At 40.0% G+C, this 24,148-nt stretch overlaps 1 protein-coding gene across 9 annotated transcripts in view; it reads left to right on the top strand.

Moving 5' to 3' along the window:
• FSHR (follicle stimulating hormone receptor) overlaps positions 1–24,148 on the top strand; it is an 80,931-nt gene that overhangs the window by 8,397 nt on the left and 48,386 nt on the right. For 7 of the 9 annotated variants that reach the window (XM_064415175.1, XM_064415170.1, XM_064415169.1 and 4 more), the window contains exon 2: positions 20,757–20,828. In XM_064415175.1, coding sequence (XP_064271245.1) covers positions 20,757–20,828 — 72 coding nt within the window. Of the gene's footprint in view, positions 1–13,821; positions 14,244–20,756; positions 20,829–24,148 lie in introns of those variants that run through there. The other 2 variants (XM_064415176.1, XM_064415171.1) reach the window with 2 other exon arrangements.

Genomic DNA, 24,148 nt, shown 5'->3' with positions numbered 1-24,148 from the left:
TCTTCCCTTCCTCTTACCCCAAAACCAGATCCTACCCCAAGAACTGTGCCCACACCTGTGTATGTGCACAGGGTTTCTGTGTTTAACTTCTTCCTACGCCAGTTTGGCCCTGGGCAAAGAGGATGAGATTGGAAAACACTAGTGTGGATCTATAGCTGTAACTCCTAAAATGGCCCAGGCTGAGATGAGAGAGCAATAATGGTAGGAGGGATCCTCTGCCTGTCCCTTTTTCCCAAAACCAGGAGCACGGGATGGGAAGAAGTGATATGTGGTTATTTGAGGTTGATTTTCTTCACTGAGAAGGAGGCAGACTAAGAATTATAATGGTTTTCTTTTCGACACACCTTTGGAAGCCTTTTAATGGTTTCCTATTCTGTGCTATGTCATGTGCTTAGGAATAATCTCTGCTGTAACAACCTTCCTACACTTGGCTGTGAGAGGTTTGGATTTTCGGGCTTACCTTCAGCGTAAGCTTTGATTTCTTTTTTTCACCATCACATGGTACAAACACATTAGGCTATTGCATTTAGTAGCCCAATAGGCATTTTTTGAGGGCCAGACCCTTTGTGAAAGGGTATCCAATTCTGTGGGAAACATTCGTGCCTGTGAGAGCCACAGACATTCACTGAGTTAAGAAAGCACATCTGTCTCCACCTGTGCTGCTTCCTCTGGCATCTCCAGTCTCTCCACAGCTTTAAAAAAAAAAAAAAACACCATCAGCCAAATCCATTTTTTCCTTCTTGGTAACTACTGGGAAGCAATCAATTCTGAAGAGTCTTTCCTTGGAGTCCAGTCTCCCAGCAAGAATATTTGTAGACACGCATAAATTTCTGAGCAAGGAAGGTATAAGTAGAGGGGCTATAAACCCATGGAAAGACAGTGGGGTTGATGCTGAAAAACTTCTCTTGTCCCCAAAGTTTTCTTTGGCCAAAAGTGCTGCTATGGAAATTTTTGCTTTTCATTTCTGGCAAGTGAAGAGTCATAAAAGCAGCACAGGCTGCGCTAGGAAATGACAGAAGACCAAGAACTGTCTTGGCAGAAAACTTTCTAGGTGGAATTACTGGTTTGGGGAAATACTCGCTGCATCCGAATCCCACGAGCTGCAATTTCCTATCTGCAGTATATTGTTGCCATGGCTGATGAAGCCCAGACCTCATTCTCCAGTCCTTTGAAATCAGCATTAGTGGCCCCTGTGAGGGAATACCCTACAAGAAAATCCAGGGTCTGATTCCACAGGCATTCATACACATCCTAATTGCTTGCCCAGGCTGCTCCGCTGCTTCCCAGTGGGACAAATCACAAGTGCAAACTTACCTGTCTGCACTGATTTGCAGATTCAGGACTTTGTGCCATTGCAGTAGGCAGGAAACCACTGTGGGGAAAAATAAAATGGGTGTTGAACACGCAAATGAAATAATTTTTTAAAAGATTGCACTTGTTTTAAATTATTAGGGGAGATCTTAATTGTTTTAATAGGCCACATGGAATTGATAAAGCTGTCTTAGGGCTCACAAAGTTCTCTATCTTAACAGATTTCACAATATTCCTGGTAAGTATAAGTATGTAAATGTAATTTTATCCATTACAGTAACTGCAAAGCTATGGGTTGCAAGAGATGAGCAATTTCCCAAGATTACAGGGTATAACGCAGTGGCTTAAGCTCACCTTATTCACCAGACTGTTTTCCTATGGCAAAATGTTTCCCTTTTCCAAATAGTAAACAAAAAAAAAAATACCTCTTGCATTTTTGTATTTCTTTCTTATAACTATTTTTGAGCAGAGAAAATCATATCTCTACTAATTTTTAATGTCAAGTGAGGCGTAAAGTTTCAGGCCTTTTTCTCTCAAATGCATTTTTACTGACTTGATACATCTGCATCATCACCTTTTCTACTTTCTTCCTTTCGGTACTTTTCTTGTATCAGTTTCTGTCACTGTATTAGAAGAGCAGCATTTCACAGCAGTGTTACAGTCTGTAATTTAAAGACAGCTGAGGTGGAGATTTTGTGAGTATTTCAATTATGGCTAACGGTTGGCTCCGTTATGGTCAGTAGGGCTGCCTATGGAGCACTAATTGGAAGGTTTTCACCCTTTTATGAGTTTAATTGCTCTCTGTATATTTCTCCTTAGCTAAAGATCTCCAAAAATGCATGAATGTTGCATCTACAGGAATTTTTTAGTATATGTTTACAGTATTCACATAACAAACAAACAAACAATACTTCTTTGACTTCCTTCATTTCTCTACATGTTATTGCTGTGTTATATCAGTGTGGCTGAGCACGCTGCCTGGACCCACACCCCAGAAATCATGTTGGCTTTTGAACACTTTACGCTAGAAATTGGAGCATGTCCATGCTGAGCTTAACAGAGCACTGTACAGGCTGGACAAGGAGCCAGCAATTTCCATGAAGTTCTCACTGAGGAGTGGATTGATTCCCATTCCCTTGCATGTACTGATGCTCTGATCTGGTGGGGACAGCTTGTAGCCTCAGGGCTGTGGTCCAGCACCAGCTCAGGCTTTTCCATTTTGTTTGTCTGGTGAGAGGCGTGAACGCTGTCTGGAAGAGACTCTCTGGCGACACTGGAAATCAGGGAGTCTGGGTCTTTGTTCAAGGCTTTGAAAGACTTTGCCTTTTTTTTGCCCTCGGTGTCAGGCTGCCAGGAGCCGGCCTTGGTCCTAGGTGTGGATTCATCTCTTTGGTGTCCTCCGGGCTGAGCACACGCGGTGGTTATCAGCTGAAACGGGCAATGAGGCAAGGGGTGCCTCAGAAGTTCCTGCTTACGTCTCCTTGAAGATTTTCTGCATTCCACAGAAAGCTTGTTAACCTCTGATCTGGTGGGGTGGCAGACTGCTATTTTTATTAGCCTGATTTGCCAGCTAGAGTACATCTTTATAATGCCCATTGTGTAACGGAGTTTATAGATTTCCGTAAAACACCACATGCTGGTATCCTACTTTTATGAACAGCTTTGGGCTTCAGCCTATGTTGCATAGCAACACTCAGGATTTTGTTAGTCTGACCTCAAGAGATTCAGGATGGTTCTCAATCCTAGAAGCCCAAAAGTCCCAGAAACCTTGAGCTTCAATAAGATGCCAACTGCTTTTCTAAAAATGGCCCAAAAAAGGAAAAAGGTGCACCCAGGCTATGTGGAGGTCTAAATTTCACCTTCAACAGCTAGTATAGCATCAGTGTGGGAGTTTCCATGGCTTTGAGTTCCTTCCTAGTGAAAGGTCTTTTTCCAGCCTCAGTATCTGTATTTCAGCAGCTGCCTAATAGAAGCTACTGCTCATGTTTCCTCTTCCAGCCTGCCTAGGAACATGCTTTCCAAGCTATGCCTAGCTTGCGTAGTCATCTGAATGGTCTTTGCCCTTGCTGATCTTATGGAACAAGAGGTGATGGAAAATACTGCCCAGAAAGAAAACAATGTCAAACCAATCACTAATCATTCCCCGCTATCTCCATGCTGAAATAGCAATACTCACAGAGAGGCTACTTCTGCTAGATAAAGGATAATCACCTAAAACATCTGTGTGCCTTGGAAGATTACCCTTGAGTGAAGGAGATAGGGAAATCAAAAAGCATAAGCAAAGGCAGAAAATATTTTGTTTGTGGTTTTCTATATTTTCAATGCTTCCTATATAGAATGAAGAAGAGGCTGCGATACTCAATTTCTTTTTTGCCTCTTTGACAGTAAGACCAGTTTTCCTCAGGGTAACCAGCCCCCTGAGCTGTAGACTGGGGTGGCGAGAAAATAGACCCCCTGTAATTCAGGAGGAAGTAATTAGTGATATGCTGGGCCACCTGAAAACTCACAAGCCTATGGCACCAGCTGTGATTCACCCAAAGACACCAAGGGAGCTCGTGGAAGGGCTCACCAAGCCACTCTCCCTCATTTACCATCAGTCCTGCTTAACCAGGGAAGTCCCAGACAGCTGGAGGTTGGACAATGTCACATCCATCCACAAGAAGAGCTGGAAGGAGCATCCGGGAAACTACAGGCCTGTCAACCTGATCTTGGTGCCAGGGAAGGTTACGGAAGAGCTCACCTTGAGTGTGATCACAAGTGCTCACAGTGTGAGCACATACAGGATAACTAAGGAATCAGGCCCAGTCAGCAGGGGTTTAGGAAAGGCATGTCCTGTGACCAGCCTGGCTGTTTATGACCAGGTGACCCTCATCCCTAGTGGAAAGCCTGTGGATATAGTCTGCCTGGACTTCAGTACAGTCTGTAATGCTGTCTCCCACAGCATTCTTCTGGAAAAGCTGGCAGCCCCCAGCTTGGACGGGTGCACTCTTGGCTGGGTTAAGAACTGGCTGGATGGCCAGGCCTGGGAGTGGTGATGAACAGTGCCATGCCCAAGGTGCCTAGTAATGTCACCCAGGGCTCAGTACTGGGCCACTCCTGGTCAATATCTTTATTGATTATCTGGATGAGGGTATCAAAGGCACCCTCAATCACAGACCACACCAATCTGGGTGGGAGTGTTGATCTGCCAGAGGGCAGGAAGCTCTGCAGAGGGATCTGTACAGGCAGGATAGGTGGGCTGAGACCCAGTATGAGGTTCAACAAGACCAGGTGCTGGTCCTGCTCTTAGACCACAACAACCCCATGGAGTGTTAAAGACTGAGGGCAGAGTGACTGGAAAGCTGCCCAGCAGAAAAGGACCCAGGGACTCCTTTTCTGGCAGCACTGAACCTGAGCCAGAGTGTGCCCAGGTGGCCAAGAAGGCCAGTGGCACCCTGGCCTGGATCAGCAGGAGTGTGGCCAGCAGGACCAGGGCAGTGACTATCTCACTGTACTGGGCACTGGTGAGGCCACACCTCAAGTGCTGTGTCCACTTCTGGCCCCTCACTACACGGAGACATTGAGGGGGTGGAGAGACTCCAGAGAAGAGCAGTGGAGCTGGGAAAGGGGCTGGAGAGGGAGTCCAAAAGAGAGAATATTCTTTGAAACAATGCAGCCTTGTAAACAAAGCCCTGGGAAATAAACATCCTTTACAACTGTCAAACTCAGAGCAAATGTTCATTTTCTCATTGCCAGAGGCATTTCTTAATCTGAGAAAGTGAGAGAGAATGGCTGCGATCATACCTACTCTTTGAACAATCTATTTGCAAGAATAGATATGAATGTCACACTAAAAAAAAAAAAAAAGTAGTTGGCGATTGAGGTGAAATAATCAAAAGGGCTGAAATAACAAGCACGGAATCTAACCCAACAGGTCAAGGGGTATAAATTAGCAGCACATTCTCTTGACAAAGTAATCAGCTACAAAATCCATGCATTCTCACATTTTTTTGCAAGGCCAACTTGTCTTTGAAACTTAAAAGACTTTTTGCCATGTAAAACAGAGGAAAAAGATAGGAGATTCTGCAAAGAAGCTACAATTAGAGTAATGTTGCAGACCTTTGAAATAAATCTGAAGGAACACGTAATGATTCTTGAAGGGTAAGTGTGAAACTTCACAGGGACATTTCTGGTTCAGTGGTTGATGCTGACTGTCATTTTTTCTTGCCCTTAAGCTAAACCAAACATGGTTAACCAAGCCTCTTGCAGCAAATTCTATCACCTAGATAAGATGTGCAGCACTTAATGTACAGAATGTTGGCTGATTGTGGATGTCGCCAGAGAAGAATGTGAGGCCAAATCATTTTTTGTTAGAAACTCTGATTGGGACAATTCCATCTCAGCATAAAGAGATTATCACTGCACCAGTGATTGGTTAACCTCTGTTCCCATTATTCAGGTTTCTGCATGCAATAAATTGTCTGTCCAATACATATTGAAAAATCAGTGGCAGAATTCCTATTGATTTCCCGTGGATTGTGTCATAATATTGGGCCCAGTCTTTTACTGCATTGCTTTAGCACTTGGTCATCAGCACTGAAGTGTCAGCTAACAGAAGCCAAGGAGTTGTGGCAATGTTTTTCTCATGTGACTCTATAATGGATGTTTAGAATAAAAGGAGAGGTTTAGAAATAGCCAGGTTCTTATACAACTTATACCCTTTAATTACCTTCTGTCACAGCAAGTTATCATTGCTTTTAATTTAGCAGATGCCCTCAGACTGGCAAGATATACTGTTTCATCCCTGCTGGAAATGTTGGTTTGTTTTTTTTTGTTTTTTTATTTTTTAATTTTAATATGAGACATCAAGAAGGTGGAAGGAGAGCAGGGGTTTCAAGCACCCTGACATCCAGTACTGTATCTTATGTTTCCCTAACTCTCTCTTCAAGGTGAGCAGCCAAGATAAGCCAATGATCTGCAGCCCATCTAATTTGTTTTTCCATCATTTTCTTAAGTTGCCTTATGTGCAATAATCATTACAGTGTAAGTGACACTGCTGGGAAAATCAATTCTTCCTCACTGAATAGAAAATAAATTACACTACGCTTGAATCATAATTGGTATTTTGTTTATTTTGTTAGACTTGAAGTTAACCACTGGGTACTTTGGCCAGGAAAGTTCTGTGTCTTCTGGCAAAGGCGCTGCTTGCTATAAACATTAAGTAATCTACTTCCAATCGAAATGTAATAAAAAATGTTCATGGATCTACACTGAATTTTCTGTCAGATGTTCAATATTACGTCCTTGAAGACTATAAAGTCTCTGAATATTTATTAGCAAGATGGAAGTCTATTCCAGATAGGCTTTGAACCACGCTCACCACTGAAGCATGCGAATGACTTTCAGTAGTACATCTGTCATATATTCTATTATTACAAGATTACTATTCCTCTTCTGCTGTTTATCTATAATTCAACCACAACAATGAAAAAGACTCTTATGTGCTATTCATGAGCACAAATCCCACATAACTGATGCCAGCTTTTCAGCCTGAGGATGAATGGGAGTTAGCAGAGGTTATCAGCACCTTGCATTGTTCTCACACATCTAGGGTGTTATACCATAGTGTGCTCTTCAGTTTTACTATATTTGATAAAATAAATTCAGGACTGCTAGTTTGTACTTGGCTTAAATTTAACAAAAAGTTTCATTGGAGGGAAAGAAAAGGGGGCTGGGGTTGTTTAAGTGCTTTAATTTTCTATGTGGCACTTATCCTTCAGAGCAGATGCTCGGGGTGCTCAGGATGAACTCCCTGTAATGAAAGGGGAGCTCCTCAGTGACCAGGTCCTCCCATCCGTAAGACACTGCAGCTTCCCAGGAGCAAAGTCCCTTTGGAAAAAAAAGAATGCAACAAAACAAACAAAAAAGATAAAGGAGAAAACAAGGTGCCTGTGTGCACCTATCCCCTCCCATTGCCCAAAACCTGATTGAAGTTAGTTCACCTCCCTTGTTCCTCTCCAGTGGATAACCCTTAGTTGAGCACTGGGGTTAGAGAGAACTTCTGAGTGTTCCCCAACACCCTTTCCTAACCTACTCCGTGGAAATAGACTTTTCCAGTGATCTGACCAAGAATATCTTCACCTGAGCATTAAATCCCATATATAATGCAGGATACTTGGTGCTTGCTTATCTATTTAGTTCTGTCCTCCCTGTAAATTCCTGCATTTATCTTCAGGAAAAAAAAATATTATTTTTGGGTTTTATTTATTATTTTGGGTTGGTTTTTTTTTTTTTTTCCTTCTGGGGAAAAGGAAAGGGAGTCTGTGTTTACGTTTGGATAACCTGGAGTATTTTCAGTATCCAGCTCTGTGTACAGCTGTTCTGGGAGAGATACTGAAAAGCTGCAAGTGGATTCTTTTGCCATCTTATCACATTCAGACAAGAGAAGACACCCCTTGGCTTATAATGATAAGCAACAGCCTTGATCGATTTGATCTGTGCTTTTGTTCTTCTTCATAATCTGAGCTATTGATTCTATTTATTAAAACTAATTTAAAAAACACAAGCCCTGAGTGCTCTGCTGTTCCAGATCAGGCTGCTCCAGGCAGTCTGATCTGAAGCTAATCCATTCACTGCTGATTTATTTTCACTTTGTTTTCAAGCAGAGTTCTGTTCTGTTTCAATTTTTTTGGTTCTCTGTTTCTCTCTGAGAAAAAAGGCATTTTGTTTCACACCTCCAGTGCAAGCAGGGACATTTAGATTTCTTTTTCTGATATATGAAGTGAACTCAGGAAAGTTTACCTGACTCTTTTTCACACAGGTTTTTGTTCAGAAGGTGGCCCACTGTGTGTTGTTCTCTGTTGTCTTAAATCAAAGCACTACCTTTATGCTAGAAAAAAAAAATTATTTGCTTAAATGCACTCAATCTTGCCATCTTGGAGTTCATGGGAGTCACCATGTCCCTAAAATAAGCACCAGCAGAGGAAATCTTTCCCCTGCACTTCCTGGGAAGCACAGGTTTGTCTAAGGGCTGATAGTTCTCTAAAAATAAACACCTTTATTCAGACTTAGATAAATAGAATGAAGTCCTTATTATTCTAAACAGATTAAAAGAAGAACCTTAAGGAGACAGACACTTTTCATCACCAAGCCGACTTTTAGTTTCTGGGTAAAGATCAGCATTTAGTGACTTCATGGTATATTATTTACTGTGGGTGCATTTTGTTAGCGATGCTATTGGGCTTTCTCTCCCCTAGTTTAACACAATTATTTAAATATTTAACCTTCAAATTATTTGGCTGGTTCAATGTTCTCTGAGTGCCCTGCTTGTGCTGGGACTATATTTTGTGCCTACTGCATCTTTCAGTGTTTGCTGCTGGAATGTATTCTTTCCACGGTAAAAAAAAAAAACCCTCATAGTCAGTTCCTAATTCATGCTGAGATCTGCTTGGTCATCCTCACAGTCTAAAGCCTGCAATTTCTTTTGCAGCCTGTCAGAGCTATCAGCTGGAATCAATCAGGCAAAACATAAGCCTTGATATTGTCATGAAGGAAACAGGCACAAGGTAATATAGAGTAATATCCTCTGAAGCCTTGGTCTGGCTTTGAAAACACTGGGCTTTACTTCAGAATCAATATGGGCACAGCAAGATGGAGTCAGTGCTGCTGAATATATCTTTGTAGGTTAGAAATGCCTTATGTAGTGCATTAGGAAGATATCTTTGTTTTGACTTGGGAGCCACAGGTAGATTATTGATGGGATACTTGCTATAAACAACATTTAAGCAAAACCACAGTTGTTCAGATGCAATAAGAAAGAAACTCCCCACAGCTTGTTTACAATGTGATCTTCAAAATCTTCACAGAGATCTTGCATAGCCCAGAAAGCATCTTCTGCAAGGGGTCAGCAACTCAAATTTGACCCATCAGCTCCAGCTAAGGCCATGCTATTCCCAGTTTCCACTTCCTTGTCCCTGGGTCTCCAGGCAGGGTTACAGCCCAGCAAAGGCAGATCATGGTAAGTTTTTCCTTCTGTAGGAAGGGACCCTTTCCTTTGCCTGCTCTCTCCCTGCAATATCAGCTGTGGCTGTAAGTGAATCAAGCATCCAATGCACAACAGGGAGTCTTAGGAGCTGCTAAGGGTCGCTCAAGAATCAGACAAGCATTCAAGATACGTTAACGCAATACTCCTCCAATGTCCAAACAGTTCCAGCCCAGGGGGTTGCCTGGAATTTGTGTTGAAGCATCAGTCCTTGCCCACCCTCTCCAGGACTTCTGTGGACCTCTAGAATGCCTTTAAGCTTTCCATGCCAAAAAGTCAAATTGGTTATTCCTCTTACAAAAGTCCTATCGTGTCTTTCATCAGCACTAGTGTCCTCCTCTTTACCTTTCCCAATACTCAAATACACTTTTTTGAGATGGAAGGAATCAGAACTCCACCCTCTGTTTTTACAGTAGAGAAGGGAGAGAAAAGTTTTAGAAAAAGAGTACGGTAAACATGTGACAAAAAACCCTTAAGCATTTAGAATATTATGAGCCTCAATTTGCCTTCTAGTCCACCTCCCAAAGAGGGCCTGAGAGAAGAGTAAGGGACAACTTGAGACTTTGCACTGGCATTTCAATTGGCCTGATTTTACAAAGATTATCAAAATTACCTAGGAAAAGAATTTGTGGCGAGCTGAAATATTCTTTTAATATTTCCATTATTAAGGTATGCTGAACAGTTCTTGTCACATTTATTTTTGGTAGTGTCTTGTGCAGCCAATTCCGTGCAATGAAATAGGAGTCTGAATGAGGTGCTGAAAGTATTAAATCCTATCAGCAAGTGCCACATCCACATGCCTTTTTTTACCCAGTTTTATGCAAGGAGATGCCTATCACAGTCATTTAGAGAGCTGATGTCACAGTCAAATCAAGAAATATGATGGAAGGGTGTGTAGGAAGGGGGCAGAAGTCTCATCCTCTGAGGTTAGATGTTGCAAAGAATATATTTTCCCAGGCATAACTGCTAAACTCTTTCTTAGAGGTCTTCCATAATCTGCAGCTGTGGCATGAACAGATTAAGTTTCTCCCATCTCTATTTCACTCTTCTATCACCCTTTTTTGGAGGACCATGTATGTTTATTATTTTTAAGTGCTCTGTGGAGGGTTCATGTCTGAGAAGCAGTCTGAAGGTGAAAGCAGGAAACACATCTTTATTCTGAACACAACCTAGCATTTCAGTTGCCAGTGTGGTCAAGCTGGCCTCTTTCTGAAACAATACTACTCACTTTCAAATACAATAAAGATCCATGCTTGACAACAGTGAAGGCTTTGTCCTGTGTATTATTGAGAAGAGACCTGTCAGCCTTAAAGGAAATAGTACAGCTAGTATTTTTAAGGATAGTGGCACACTAGCTGCCATGCTATATTTAGTCAGGAACATAATTTTAATATGTGAAAATAAATCCTTGGCTAATGGAAGGTAGATAGATAAATTCAGCTTTTTGCAGTGGCAAGGTAATTCCTGCTAAAATAATAGGAAAATCTATTCATTTATTTTGTTTTGTACAAGGAGAAGTAAGGACAATTCCTTGCTTTTTCATTCCCTATAAAATTGGTGATGTCTATGGGGAAGGGACCTCAATAACAGAGAAGAGAGAAGAGATACTCTCAGGAGAGTGCAGGACAATATTGGAAGAGTCCAGGCACCTGCATCTGATATCCCTGTGATTGTTTCCCTCAGCAATCTCCAAGAGATGAGCTGAGAAAAGCTCTTGACATGGGAGCTCTGTAACTGGGAAGAGGACCAGTGATATGGAAGTGTGTGGTGAGCAATGGCAGTGACCAGGAATTTTTACAGGACTTGAATAAAACGTGCAAAGTGCATTAAATTGTGAGGACTGTGAACTCTTTTACAATTACAGGAACCCATTGTTGACTTTAATCTCATGGGTACTCCCATTCTCATTGTGCTTTATGGCTCACCCCCTTTTACAATCAGCAACAATTCCAAGAGCCAACCCCTGAAAGCGTCAGCAGAGACATTCAGATTAGAGGAAGGTATGACCAGAGGAGATTTCCTTTTTTACATAGTGCTGGAGTGATCAAAGTTGGGGATTTTTTTCACTTTGTCACTTTCAGTGTTATTTCAAAACTTGAGCATTTAAAATTTAAATGCGTGCTTCAGTAGTTAAAAAGAAGTAAACTCTCCACTTGCCATGGTGCCAGAAAAGCAGGAGCATGGGGCACAGGCCCAGTACATTTCTGTACTTCAGGATAGCTGTGTCAGCACAAGTCTGGCTGGTGCCCTGGGAAGAGCAGAGTAGGTGCTGTTTGCCTCTGGGACCCCTCCTTCCAGAGAGGCTGTTTTTCCAAAAATTCCAGTTGAGTTAGTTGTGTTTGACACTCACGCTGCTCTTTGGAAAATACAGCACGTTGTAGATATCAGAGAGAATATTTACTTTTGCAAAGCTTATATTCAGATAGGAAAGAGGAGTACACTCGAGTCTCTCAGTGCTGTTTCTTAAATGGTGTCTGACTGCTCTGGCACTGGGAGTATCTGATATCTCATTACAACTTCAAACAAGCCTTTGCATGTATCCAAATTAATCCAAATATTTGGTGGGGACTGTGTTACTTATTAGACTGTGTGCTAAGTGGGGAATGTAACAGTAAGTGTCTTTCTTTTTATTTCATTAATATTCTGGGATATTTCAGCTGTGTCCCATGAAGCAGTGTCAGTATAATGCCTATGAAGATATGGATGGGAAAGATAAAGAACACTCTAGCTATTTCTAATGAATTTATCAAGACAAAGTGACACAGTTACAAATAATTAATTTGGTGTTTCGCTATCCAGTGATGGTTCAGCAAGAAGCTCTGCAGAAAAGCTTCCTTTTCTCTTTTACCTTCCCTAAGGCACCCAACACAGAACTGAAGGGATTTTGTCCCTGGAGCATTTGTCTCAGTCCATAAAAATAACATCATGTATAGTGGGCCTGCCAACATAGAAAGTCCCAAAGTTTTAGAGGCAGAAACACTACACACAAAGAACACTTGTCACCTTTCAGGTACGACCTCAGACAATGAACAAACCCCAGTTCTCTCCCTGCTGTGAAGTAAGATCTTTTTTGACTCATTCTTGGGACAGGAAGAGTCTAAGTGACTGGCTGTGTGTGAGCAGGATGGCTATTCTTGCACTGAAGCAAAAGAGGGGAGGAAAGTTGTGAAGACAATACCTAAAAAGCTTCCCATCTGATTGGACTGTGGACATTTTCCAGAACCGTATTTGCCTTGACAAGTTGCCCATGGGAAAGAACACAAAGTGAAACATTCTTTTTTGCAAGAACAAAATACCCAGAATTTGTACAATGCTCCTTTTGTTAGGGAAGTATGCAGAGATATTAATTTAGAGCTATTAATATAAATAGATGTAACACCAAGAATGTTGCTCAGAGTGAATGAATTTTTAATGGCTCCTCCTCACCATAAAGATGGTTGCAGATATCAAGGTCAGGTTTTAAGGAAGCTGTACATTCATCACATGCTGTACATTTCTCAAAGGCCCCTGTGAGTAAGCTGTGAGGAACAAGGATGTGCTCTTCTAAAAGTAGCACAGTGTCTTACAGGATAATCAATACTAATAAAAGTATAGCTATTTGTAAAAATAAAGCAATCACTATTTCCTGGCTCTCTGTAACCATGATGGGATAACTTAATTCACTTGTGTTATTTATCTTGCACAGAACACTTTTCACAGCATGCTTTTGACATTAATAGAAGCAATTTTAACTGTTCTTTCAAGCTTACTGCTGGCCTTTTTTGTGGTAACTCATTCCAAGCAGTTAAACTCTTCCCAGATGCGAACATGATAACTGTGATTCTGCTCAGAAGCCTAAAGAGGTTTGTTGCAATTTGTTGTCAGCAGCAAACCCTTTTTCTCTGTATGTGCATGTACTGTAGAGGAATCCAGAGCTCCAGCTTTGCTTTGCCACAGCTCTGGGTAAGCTTAAAGCAGGGAGGAGATCCTTCCTGCCAAGACAGCATTGCTTTGCCTGCTTTACCTGATGTCATTGTGCAGCTACTGCTATTTGCGCCTAAATCTTCAACAGAATTGATTGTCAGGGACTTTACAAAATCAGTTAACACACAGGCAGCTGGTCTGAATAATCACAACTCTTGTGCATCTCCAGTTTTGTCTCAGTGTAAATCAACCCAACATAAATACACTGAAATAACTACAATAAGTGTAGACCATTGAATATCTCAGAACGAGTAAAAGTCTTGGTGTTGCATTCCTTTTTCTAATTGGGAGTTTTGCCATCTCCCCTTTTTATTTCTGTTCCTCCATATCCAGATTCCTCCCACCCTAGCCAAGCAGAGCTATTTAAAAGCATCTTGGAGCTTTATTTTTAACTGGCTGCACGTGTGACCTCAGAAGGAAGCTATCTGCTCCAGCGTGGGGGGATGAGGCAGCGCTACTGAGGACAGAGGGTGCTTTGTCCAGAAATGAAAAGCTATCAGTGCTGAGACTAAACATGCTTGGCTTTGGAAAACTAACTCAGGGAGGAGGGAGAGTAAGCTTTACAAGCCCATTGCTTGACCACTTTTACAGTCTTTTAGATGCTTGGTTGTTTTGTTGGGTTTTTTTGGTTTTGGTTTTGTTTTGGTTTCTTTTTCTCAATAGTTTTCTGTTTCCTTATCTCTCCTTATCAGCTGTTAGCTGCCTCTGGGCACTGTGGGCAATTAATTAGCTGACCTAAGCAAGGTCCTCGGGGAAAAACAAATCCCACAGCAAATCTGCTGTGTGCCTGTGGGAGCAGCATCACAGCTCTGCTGAGAAAACAGGCATGTTGTTATCCATGCTATGGTGTTGTGGGCGCTCTGCAAGTGAAAAGCCTACAGGGCATTGGGGGTGTGATCTTGAAATGCTTCGCTGCAGCTCTTTGTGGCTGGGGGCATTATTACACTGGGTAAGTGTTAACTAAATTTAGAATATGAATGCAATCAGTGCTATTAATTATCCTTTTAATCTAATTCCAAAAAGAAAAGGAAATTGATTTTTATGGGAAAACACAGATAAAGATTAAGAGGTGATTTTTCACCAGCTGCTGCACTTGTTCCTTTTAGATTCAGACCTGCAAAGCAGATGAATATCACTAATAATTTTATCAACATAGTTCTAATTGTATTTACTTTGTCTGTACTATATTTAATAGCTCACAAACCAAAATATTTTCTTTCTCATAGATGCCCTTTACATCACTCCCAGACCTGAAGAGATTCCCAAGTAGCCTTCCTGAAAGGAGGACACTTTCTCTCCCAGATTAACACTACATTTTCCGTCTTCTTCATCAAATGTGCATTTCCTAGATTTTCCTTTGAATACTCACCTTTACCAGCTTTTATTATCCCACAAGAGGAATAAACCAGCTGCACTGTCTAGATAACTTCTTTCTCAAGCATTTAAAAGGGATGGGGAGCTGACTTAAGCACATTAGGTGGATGCAGTGATCAGATGCTTCAGTCCAGATTGTGCATGTTAGCAAGGGATTATGCTCTTTCTCTCATAAATCCATTTACATGTGTATGAAGTAGGGCCTCTCAGACACTCAAATCCATGGATCATGTCTCAGTTGAACAGATGAATTGCAAAGCTCTTCCTCCGTTATTCAAGTGTGCCTGAGCTATCAGGGTCCACTCTTTTAAATGAATCTGTAGTTACATGAATAGTGATTATTAGAGAAATATTCCAGTGGCTTTGGGTTTCTCTTAAGATAATGCTATATCTTTCTGAAAAGATGGGTCAGCAGGAAGGTGGGAGATGTTTTTGTTGTGACAGCCTGTGCCATTCCTCATGATCCTGCTTTACTCAGCTTTACAAAGTCCCTGCTTCAGGGTCCCATGGAATTGAGGTGACTAATACAAATCTTTTCCCATTCTTAAATTAAAGCCTCATGAGTGTTGAAAATAGCTTAGCAGCATGATATGAATGCACTCTAAAGACTTTAAAACCAAAAAGCAAATAAACCCAAGCTTTTTGCATTTAGCTTGATGGGTTTTGAAGCCTGATGTTTAGCATCCAATTTATGACTTTTGTACTTCTCTTTGCCTGCTGTTAGGAAAGGGAAAAGATAGCTTTGTCTGAAAGCACCTACAACCTACTTAATAGATTCCAGAGATTTTCCACCTAGGCAACTGAGTAGGAGAAATACTTTAATGTTCATATATATCTACATATGCCCCTTCCCAGTGAGAGGTTCACTAGAACCAGGCCTTAGTCACAGTGAAGTCATATGACAGTGTGAACCCATTTCAGTGAGCTGGAGGCTTACAAATGTTCTTCATAAATTTAAATTAAATCACGTTCAGCTCTAAGGAATCTCATTATTCACTCTGGTGAGAATTAGGACAGAAGTTTAGGGCCAAAGTGACACAGATCAATTGATTTACACCATCTGGGATGTGGTCTGCAGTATCTATTTGTCTCCTATTACAGCATGAAAAGCAAAATAGTCCTTCACTGTTGTATTGACTAATCAAGCAAAAACAGAAAAAAAAAACGCCTCACCAGAATGCAGGATCTTGTTGATTTGTGCATTTAATCAAGAGCACATTAAATAGGTCCTAGAATCATTATGCCTTCCCCCTGATGTAAAGCAAAAATTCATCTGTTGCTTGTGCAGGAACCTCCAAAGCAAGAAGAAAAAACAAAGAGACAACAAAGAAACAACCAAAAAGAATTACAGAGAGTAAATTAAATTTCACTGTAAATCTTTGTTTGACAAAATGCACATTGCTGCAGAGGATTAGAAGGTGATAGCATCAGTCTATTAGCTCAGAGATTAAAGTAAAAATGTTCTTCAAAATCCTATCACATTTATTTCTTTGCAACCAAAGTTGGTGATTTAGCATTATGGTCACTGAATCTTTTTGGCTTTTTATTTTATTTTCCTTTGGTCTTTAAGTTATAAAGTTTATAGTATCTGCTTGATATAGTTCATTTTAACATCAAGAATTTGCAATTTACATGAGGCAGAGAAGATAATTCTACAATGCACACACTTTTCTGATTAACTGTGTGTGACTTAAGTAGATCTAAGAAATGTGTTTTAACGAGTGTTTTGAAAGACCTAAATTCAGCCAGGCTTTATGATGCAGAAATTATTTTATTTTTTTTAACCAGTCTAATTTCTGACAATCAGTGCAGTTCTTTGTTGTGCAAGGTTATTGCCAGTGGCAGGGGGAGGTCTTTGCCAAGGAAGGGAGCTGGGAGGAGGGGACACAAAAGCAGTGTGGGAGCAAGTTCTAGTGGAAAATTTGTGCCAAAGAGCACTATATTAATTGTTCTAGAAAAAGCTGTGGGACCAGGGTCTGAGAATTCTTTTGATGAATATGTAAAGTGCACCATTCTGAACACAAATGGCTAACCTCACAAACACAGTGTAGCTATATTGGCTTCATTCCACAGGTTTCCTTTGCCCTTTTTTTCAGAGAAAATTAGCAGAAATTACCTGTATAGGTCCACTTTTTTATTTTCTAATTTAACAAGCCTTTTGAATCACCCATATCTTGAGCATTAGATATTTGAAAAATGACATCCAGTCCACCATACTTTCATGAAGAGGTCCATCTCCTTTCTGTCACTGGAATCATGTGGGGCTGCATGAGAGAACATTAATTTTTCTGAAGATTTTTTTTCCTTTGTCTCTTATGCTGTCCCTGTCTGAACTACTTCAGCTGAAGAAGACTCTATTTTAAGAAAAGATCAATAAATCTCTTCATAACTGGAAATGTTAGAGGGTTATTCCAGAACATTTTAGCAGCATCTGCTAATTTCTGTTCTTTGCATCATGTCCTCTATAGGCTTTGAGATTAATTTGTCACTGTGATATTTCTGTGATCCTGGACACAGCCATACAGAAAAAAGATGCATTTCTATTGTTTGTTCTTCATAATGGTATAAAGTGCAAATCATCTTTGTCAGTGGCTTCATATTAACCAAGATGCGACTGCTTTAAACATCAGGTTTAAATGTCCTGTATAAATAAACAAATCTATAGGAAATAGTTCTGTCCTCATCTTGACAGGCCTAGCTTTAAGTTGCAAAATTTTTTTAGTAGCTTCAACACTCATTCATGGGACAAATGAAAATGATACAATAGAGATATGTAAAACAAATGAAAATGAGAAATGGAAAAAAGCAGTGGGAATTTTGTGTGTTCAGTTCAGAGAAATATAGAAAGTATTAGTGTGATTGTAAAACTGGAGCAGATAGCTTCAGTCCCTACCAATAAACTCCTCAAGACTCTCTTTCAACAGATATTTAAGTCAGGATTTAGAAAGCTCTCTTGGATATCAGGGATATTGAAGCAATGGGCCAGACATAAATCTATCCTCTTACATAGTGAATAACAGTAGTTAATATTTTTCTATTTCCAGTTATGTATACTGTCTTCACACAATGTAGGACAACCATGTGACCATCTGGGATTTGTTTCCTTTTCCGTGCTTCCTGCTGTGTCCTTAGTTAAGTTTTTGGTTTCTCCAACAGTGGAGTCCTTTTTGGGACTTTCTCATGCCTTGTGTTGGGCATCTGGCTTTGGGTTTTCAATTTCACACTATTTACTGAATGTTTAGGCCTTTCAATGCTTTCCTTGCTGGTACCTAAGTGCCAACATAAATTTTTAGGACCAAACACTGCATCTCTGTCTTAAGTACACATTTTTTAAAGGAAGTTTGTCTTTACTTGCTTCTCTTGACATGAAACATACTTGAGCAAAGGTGGGCTGTATTCATTTATTTGACCCTAAAATAGTGCAAGAAACAAAACCTAGGAAATGCTTTCCATTTATTTTCTCCATGTACCTCAGAAAGAATTGGTACTGAACAGCCAATATCTCATGTTAAGTACAGATTGATTCTTGGAGACTAATTGGTGAGATTTATTGACACTAGAGAATTTGGCTAGTTATAATAGATTCTATTCATTATACAGTTGATAATCCAATGGGTAGCTAATTCTAATTTTCACTGTTATGCCTTTAAGTCTGACTTTCTATTGCTCACATAGAGATGTTTAAAAACAATTAACCTTAATTTTTTTTAAGTGGAATATGAGATTTCAGCTATTAAACTTCAATTCTGTTTTAACTGCTTCAGGGCATTAGACACATGGATCCTGAATTCTGGCACCTTATTAGCACAGGATATCAGGATCTTCAACAAAGAAATGCAAGGTCTGATTTTTAGTTTTATGCATGTGTGGCTTTTCTCATATCAGTAACCCCATCTATGAATGAGGATCCTTTCTTTTCATTAGTTTCTGTATCAGACTGTAATTTCTTGTTGTGGCGAAACACAGCATAGGCCAGTGTTTAATTAAAAATTGCAAATGTCCTGATGACCTGTGCCTGCAGATAGAGGATTCATTTTAGCACATTGCCATAAAAAAATGATAGCTGGCTTTTCAGACAAAGCCCTTTTTTTAGGGCTCAGAAATTAGGCGTGCATTTCTACAAAGCAGAGTTTGAGAGAGATTTCAAAGCAGATCAAAGTTAAAGGGTTTCCTGATGGTTCAGCTTTGTAGCACTAAGCCTGCTGGGTGTTCTGCAAGGATCCATTGTACCCATCCACTCTGAAAGCACAGCCACAGCTTTGCATGCATTACACCAGCCCCGTTTTCAGTCGGGTTTTACAAATTGCCTAATCCAGGTTAGGCCTTTTCTGGAAGCTCTTTTATCCTTCTAACATTTGCATAATGATCTCAATACTGTAATTCTTGTGTGACAGTGTGTTGAAGCTCTTTCTGATTTACATTAACGATAGTACAAGAATAATGAAATACCAAATTGACTTCATCGTCTTTCACAACTGAGAATACCATAAATTTCAATGTTTAAAAAAGTGTGGGACCAAGTTCACTCCTGGTGTAATCACTATGACATCTCTGGAACTAGGTGAGGTGTGCATTGACTTTTTCCTGCTTGAGTAAATATTAACTCATGAGGGGGTAGATTCTATTAAAGACCTACAATTAAAAAATGTGAACTTGTCACATTGATACTCTGACAGAATAATAGGCTTTTCCCCCTAAAATTTTGATTTAAATGTGATAATCTCCTATGAAAATTCTCAGCTAATCATCTGAAATAAAACATAGATGAGGATTGCATGAATACTTTATGTGAATGGTAAGGAAGTAAGTCTCTATTTTGAGGCATTGTGTTAAAATTTGCAGGACTGCACAGCAGGTAATAGCAGGCTGAGTTCCCACTTCTGTCCTCCTGCAGACCTTACAATGAGACAGCATATGAGCTGAAAGGTGATCTCAAACAGCCATGCAAAACCAGTTCTGAGATTATGAAAATCAGGGGTGGTCTGGCAGATTTATTCACTGGAAAAAAGACTTCCATGGTAATGCAGAAAAAAATTCATCTCCACTTCTATAATAATAGACTAAGAAACTGAATTCCAGGGTGTGATGTATGTATGTAATATGTTCATGTGTGTAACTTGGGTGGGGTTTTTTTAAATAAAGAAAAAACCTGTTTAACAATTGTGTCTCAATGCAACCAATATTATCTGATGGCTTGTGATGAGCAGGTCATGTTAATATATGCTTTTTTTTTGTGCTAGCTTCTTATCAATGATTAAATGTGTGAAAGACAACAATCATGCAGATGACACTTTGTTTCTCTGAGGGATAGTAGAAACCTTATATATCATTTGCTGAGTTCAATCAGAAGTTTTCAAGTCCTTTTTATTTATTGTGATTAAAGGAGATAACTCTAGGTTAACAAAACTGCTTACATTTCAAATACTTCAAATGGGTTTTCTTCATAAAGCATATTCTGTGACCTTTAAAAATAATAAAAATTATTAAAATTATTAAAATTATCAAAATGTTGTTCCACCAGAAGCTGATGCATGTGTGATTGAGTATTCCAAAGTCCCAATTTTGTGGCACATTATGAACTAATTAGAAGAGAGACTGTGAGAAGCCATAAAGTTATTAAAGTTGCAATGATGGGAGACAGTAGCTGACTCCTCAAATTATCTGTGCAGCAAGCAGGTCAAGGAATTTTCCTGCATGAGCTTGGATGGAGCACTTTACAGCCTTGAGGAAGCACCTCATCCCAGTCTGGCTCCATAGGGCTGCTTCTTCCTGTGCTTCAGCATCACTCAAAAGAGCAGTTGAGATGAGAAAGATGCTGTTCCCTCTCAGCAAACAGAGAAGCTGGAAGTTTGGATTTCTTCCTGGAGCAAATTGTAGGGAAATGGCAACTACTAATGATGGTTTTTCCCCTGAGGAGTCCCAGTGATGTACTGTGATTTTGGATGTTAAAGCTGTATTTAGATGCCAAAGCCTTCAGCCAGGAGACCATCCTTGTGCCTGTGAGAAAGGCTTCGCCTGTGCTGGCAAGGCTACTGCACAGTCCTGTGTGGTGAATAGTAAATAATCACTCTGTTTTCTCTATTTTCAGGAGATTTGTCCTCACCAAGATGAGAGTCATTCCCAAAGGAGCTTTCACAGGACTTGTTGACCTAGAGAAAATGTATGTATTGTGTTAATATTTACTAGGAAACAACTATTTTACTCCAAGCAGCACTTTATGATTGCAACTCCTTTTACAGCCTGTGAGCAGGTTCCTATCACAGAACTTCATATAGTTTTATCTTTCTGTTTAAAGAAAAAAATTGAATCCTTTTTATTGACACCTTGTCATAAATACATTTTCGTATCAGCAATTAGGCAGTCTTCAGTCAAAGGGCTGGTTGAGCAAGGAGTGTCATTGCAGTTAAATACAGTGCCATAGCAGAAGATCACATGAAACTGAATATTTTGTGAGTTTTGGAATGAAGCAGTTCGAAAGATTAGGGAGGAAAGAGCTCCTGTTAATAATAGGTCAGTAATTCTCTTTTCACTAATGAATTAACTAAATAGGATTGTTTTGTGCATGTTCAGAGGCAGCTGGCAGGATGTATGAGAAAGTTTTCTTACAGGTGATAGACCCAAAAATCTTAGTACACAAAGAGTGTAAGCAGCTCATTTCTGTGAATTTTAGTGATCAGCCTGGAGGTGCAATTATGAGCACCTTTGATGAACAGATGTATCTTACATTCATTAGTATGCTATTGTGGAGGCATTGCAGCTCCACCACTAGAAGGGAAAACCCTTAGCAACATGTTCCCTACCTCTCTTTAACAACAGAAAATCTATGACTTAGCAGGTGCTAGCACCAGAAATTATAACCCTCACTGTCCAACCTGAACTATTCTGCCCGTGTATGATTTTTCTGAAATATTTCATATATGGGCAAATCACATTTTGCTTAGAAACAGAACAGCACTTGCACCCTGACAGGAGGGGATCACAAACAGGCTGTTCACCCAAGAGCAATCTGAGTGGGAGTGGGGAAATGTACTTAAAATGCAGTACCTTTTTCAGTGCTGTGTGTGCAATGGCAGAACTCCAAAGGAGATTTCTCTGCATCATTTCTACCCTTCTCCCTCGTACTCCTGCATGAATAAGGGATTTAGCAAGAAGGTGGTGAAGGTTCATTTTAGCCTCGTCCTTATGGAAAATCATTGAGCACTTTGGACTGTGAAGTGGGTTGCAAAGTGCATTGTGAGCTGCTTTTGTTATCTTTAATTACTCGGAAACCATATGTCAGATGTGTATGAAGGCATTGAATGGGATGTTTCTAAGTGGTGATTTATTGTTGACCAAAAAATTATATATGGAAATGGGCTCAATCTGAAAATACATCCATCTACTAATAGTACATGGAGGAGAAATGGGGACAGTCAATTTATAGCAAAATTTCCTTGAAAATAAAAGTGTGATAAATATGTAAATGCGACCAATCAACATCAACAAAACTGTGGTATTTGCAGATGATATAGCAAACAGATAAAATTTGAAATAGCTCACAAATCCTAAACCTAACCCATAAAACATTCATCAGAAATATTCATGATAATGTAGGGACAAAAAAATGGGTAATCAAATAATAGATTTGCATATAAAAACACAGTCTTTGTATGAAAGCCTTTTTACTCTTGCAAGATCATGCACAGAAAGAAAGATTAAGCAAACTGTAGCCTATTTAAGGAAAACAGCTATTAATATGTGATACCTCCATATGGTAAAATGTGGATGGCCTGATGTATACAAATGAGACACTTCAATGTAGTGTATGTGTGTGCTCCCGTAGAACTGAGTAGGCTAAAAATGAAGAGTGACAATATTTCCTGAACGTGTTACTGAAGAAAAACAGAATCTTCTTCAGTCCAGCATAGTTCTACTCGTGATCATCATTCCTAAGTGTGTTTCTGAGAATAGGGAGGTGTTAAAGCCCAGAATTTGGAGGGAAATGGTGGTCTCTGGAATCATCCTTAGGGAATGAGGCAGTTGATTACAAGTTGGAAATATGGTAAGATGGTCAGAGGCAATCTTGGGCATAGCAGATTTTGGCCTGTTTAGGACACTGGTTCAGAGAGTCCTTTGGGACAGAGTCCTGAATAACAAAAAAGTTCAGAAAAGTTTCAAGTAGGAGATCTTAAAGGCATAGAAGTAGTGTTTTATGTGCTGAAAGATGAGCTGTTGGGGAAGACCAACCTGGCTAACATGGAGCTTTCGCAGCAACCCAGGGAAAAAATAGTTTATGACCTTTGGAAAGGTCAGGCAACTCAAGAAGAATACAAGGATGTCATTAGGTCATGTAGAGAGAAAATTAGAAAGGCAAAAGCTCAGTTAGAATTCAATATGGCCACTGCTGTGAAAGGAAATAAAAGGGGCTTTATAAATATATTAACGACAAAAGAAGGGCCAAGGAAAATCTCATTCCTTTAGTGAACCCAGGGGGAAAGATTGACACCAAGGATGAGGAAAACACTGAGGTGCTTAAGACTTTCTTTGCCTCAGCCTTTAACAGAAAGACTGGTTATCCGCAGAACATCTCCTGAAAAGAGTTTGTAGCCAGGTGGGGCTTGGCCTCTTCTCCCAGGCAAATAGACAAGAGAAAATGGCCTCAAGGTGTGCCAGGGGAGGCCAAGGTTGCACATGGGAGAATGTCAGAATTTACAGAAAGGGTCTTAAGGCATTGGAACGGGCTGCCCAAGGAAATGGTAGAGTCACCACCCCTGAAGGTGTTCAAGAAACAACTGGACATCACTGGTTTACTTGACATGGTGGTGTTGGGTCAAAGGTTGGACTTGATGATTTTGGAGGTCTCAGTGATCCTTGAAGGACCCTTTCAACTCAGAATATCCTGTGAAATATCTGTCTTTTCCAACCTTAATAATTCTGTGATTCTAGGTTAAATCAGAAAGGAGTCCTCCCTAAGAATGCTAACTCTGTTATATTTCCCTTCAGAATGAATGAAGGCTTTTGAATTTTCTGGTTTTCAAAGAAAAATAATTCCTTGATATTTTCCTGCTTTCACTATGCATTTTAGTATCTTCCCAAACATTCAAACTGCTGAGACCTTTAAATAGATGTATTTTGCCAGAAAATGTCTAATAATTTTCAGTCAGAGTATCCAGGCAAGGTCTCATTTTTTTTCTATTTGGACTGTCCAAGGACTTTCCAGAATGGACACTAATGACCATGATTCATGAAGGAAAAACTAGTGTGACTTGGAAATGTTGGCATGGAGGTGTTGATCTGACCTCCCTGGTGAATGCCGAGTTTAATTACCAAGACAAAATCTTTTGGGTTTCATCTGATTTTTGTTTTTTAATTTGGCAATATTGTCATTGGAATACTTTTGCCTTTTTTTTTAAGAGTGAGAGCCAATTTGAACAATTTTCTAGTTTGTCATTTTCTTCTCAACCATTTAAATTCCTTCAGATGCTGACAAAACATGAAATG

Source organism: Passer domesticus, chromosome 3 (genome assembly GCF_036417665.1).
Source record: "Passer domesticus isolate bPasDom1 chromosome 3, bPasDom1.hap1, whole genome shotgun sequence".
Taxonomy (NCBI): domain Eukaryota; kingdom Metazoa; phylum Chordata; class Aves; order Passeriformes; family Passeridae; genus Passer; species Passer domesticus.
This window is presented reverse-complemented; position numbering and strand designations above follow the sequence as displayed.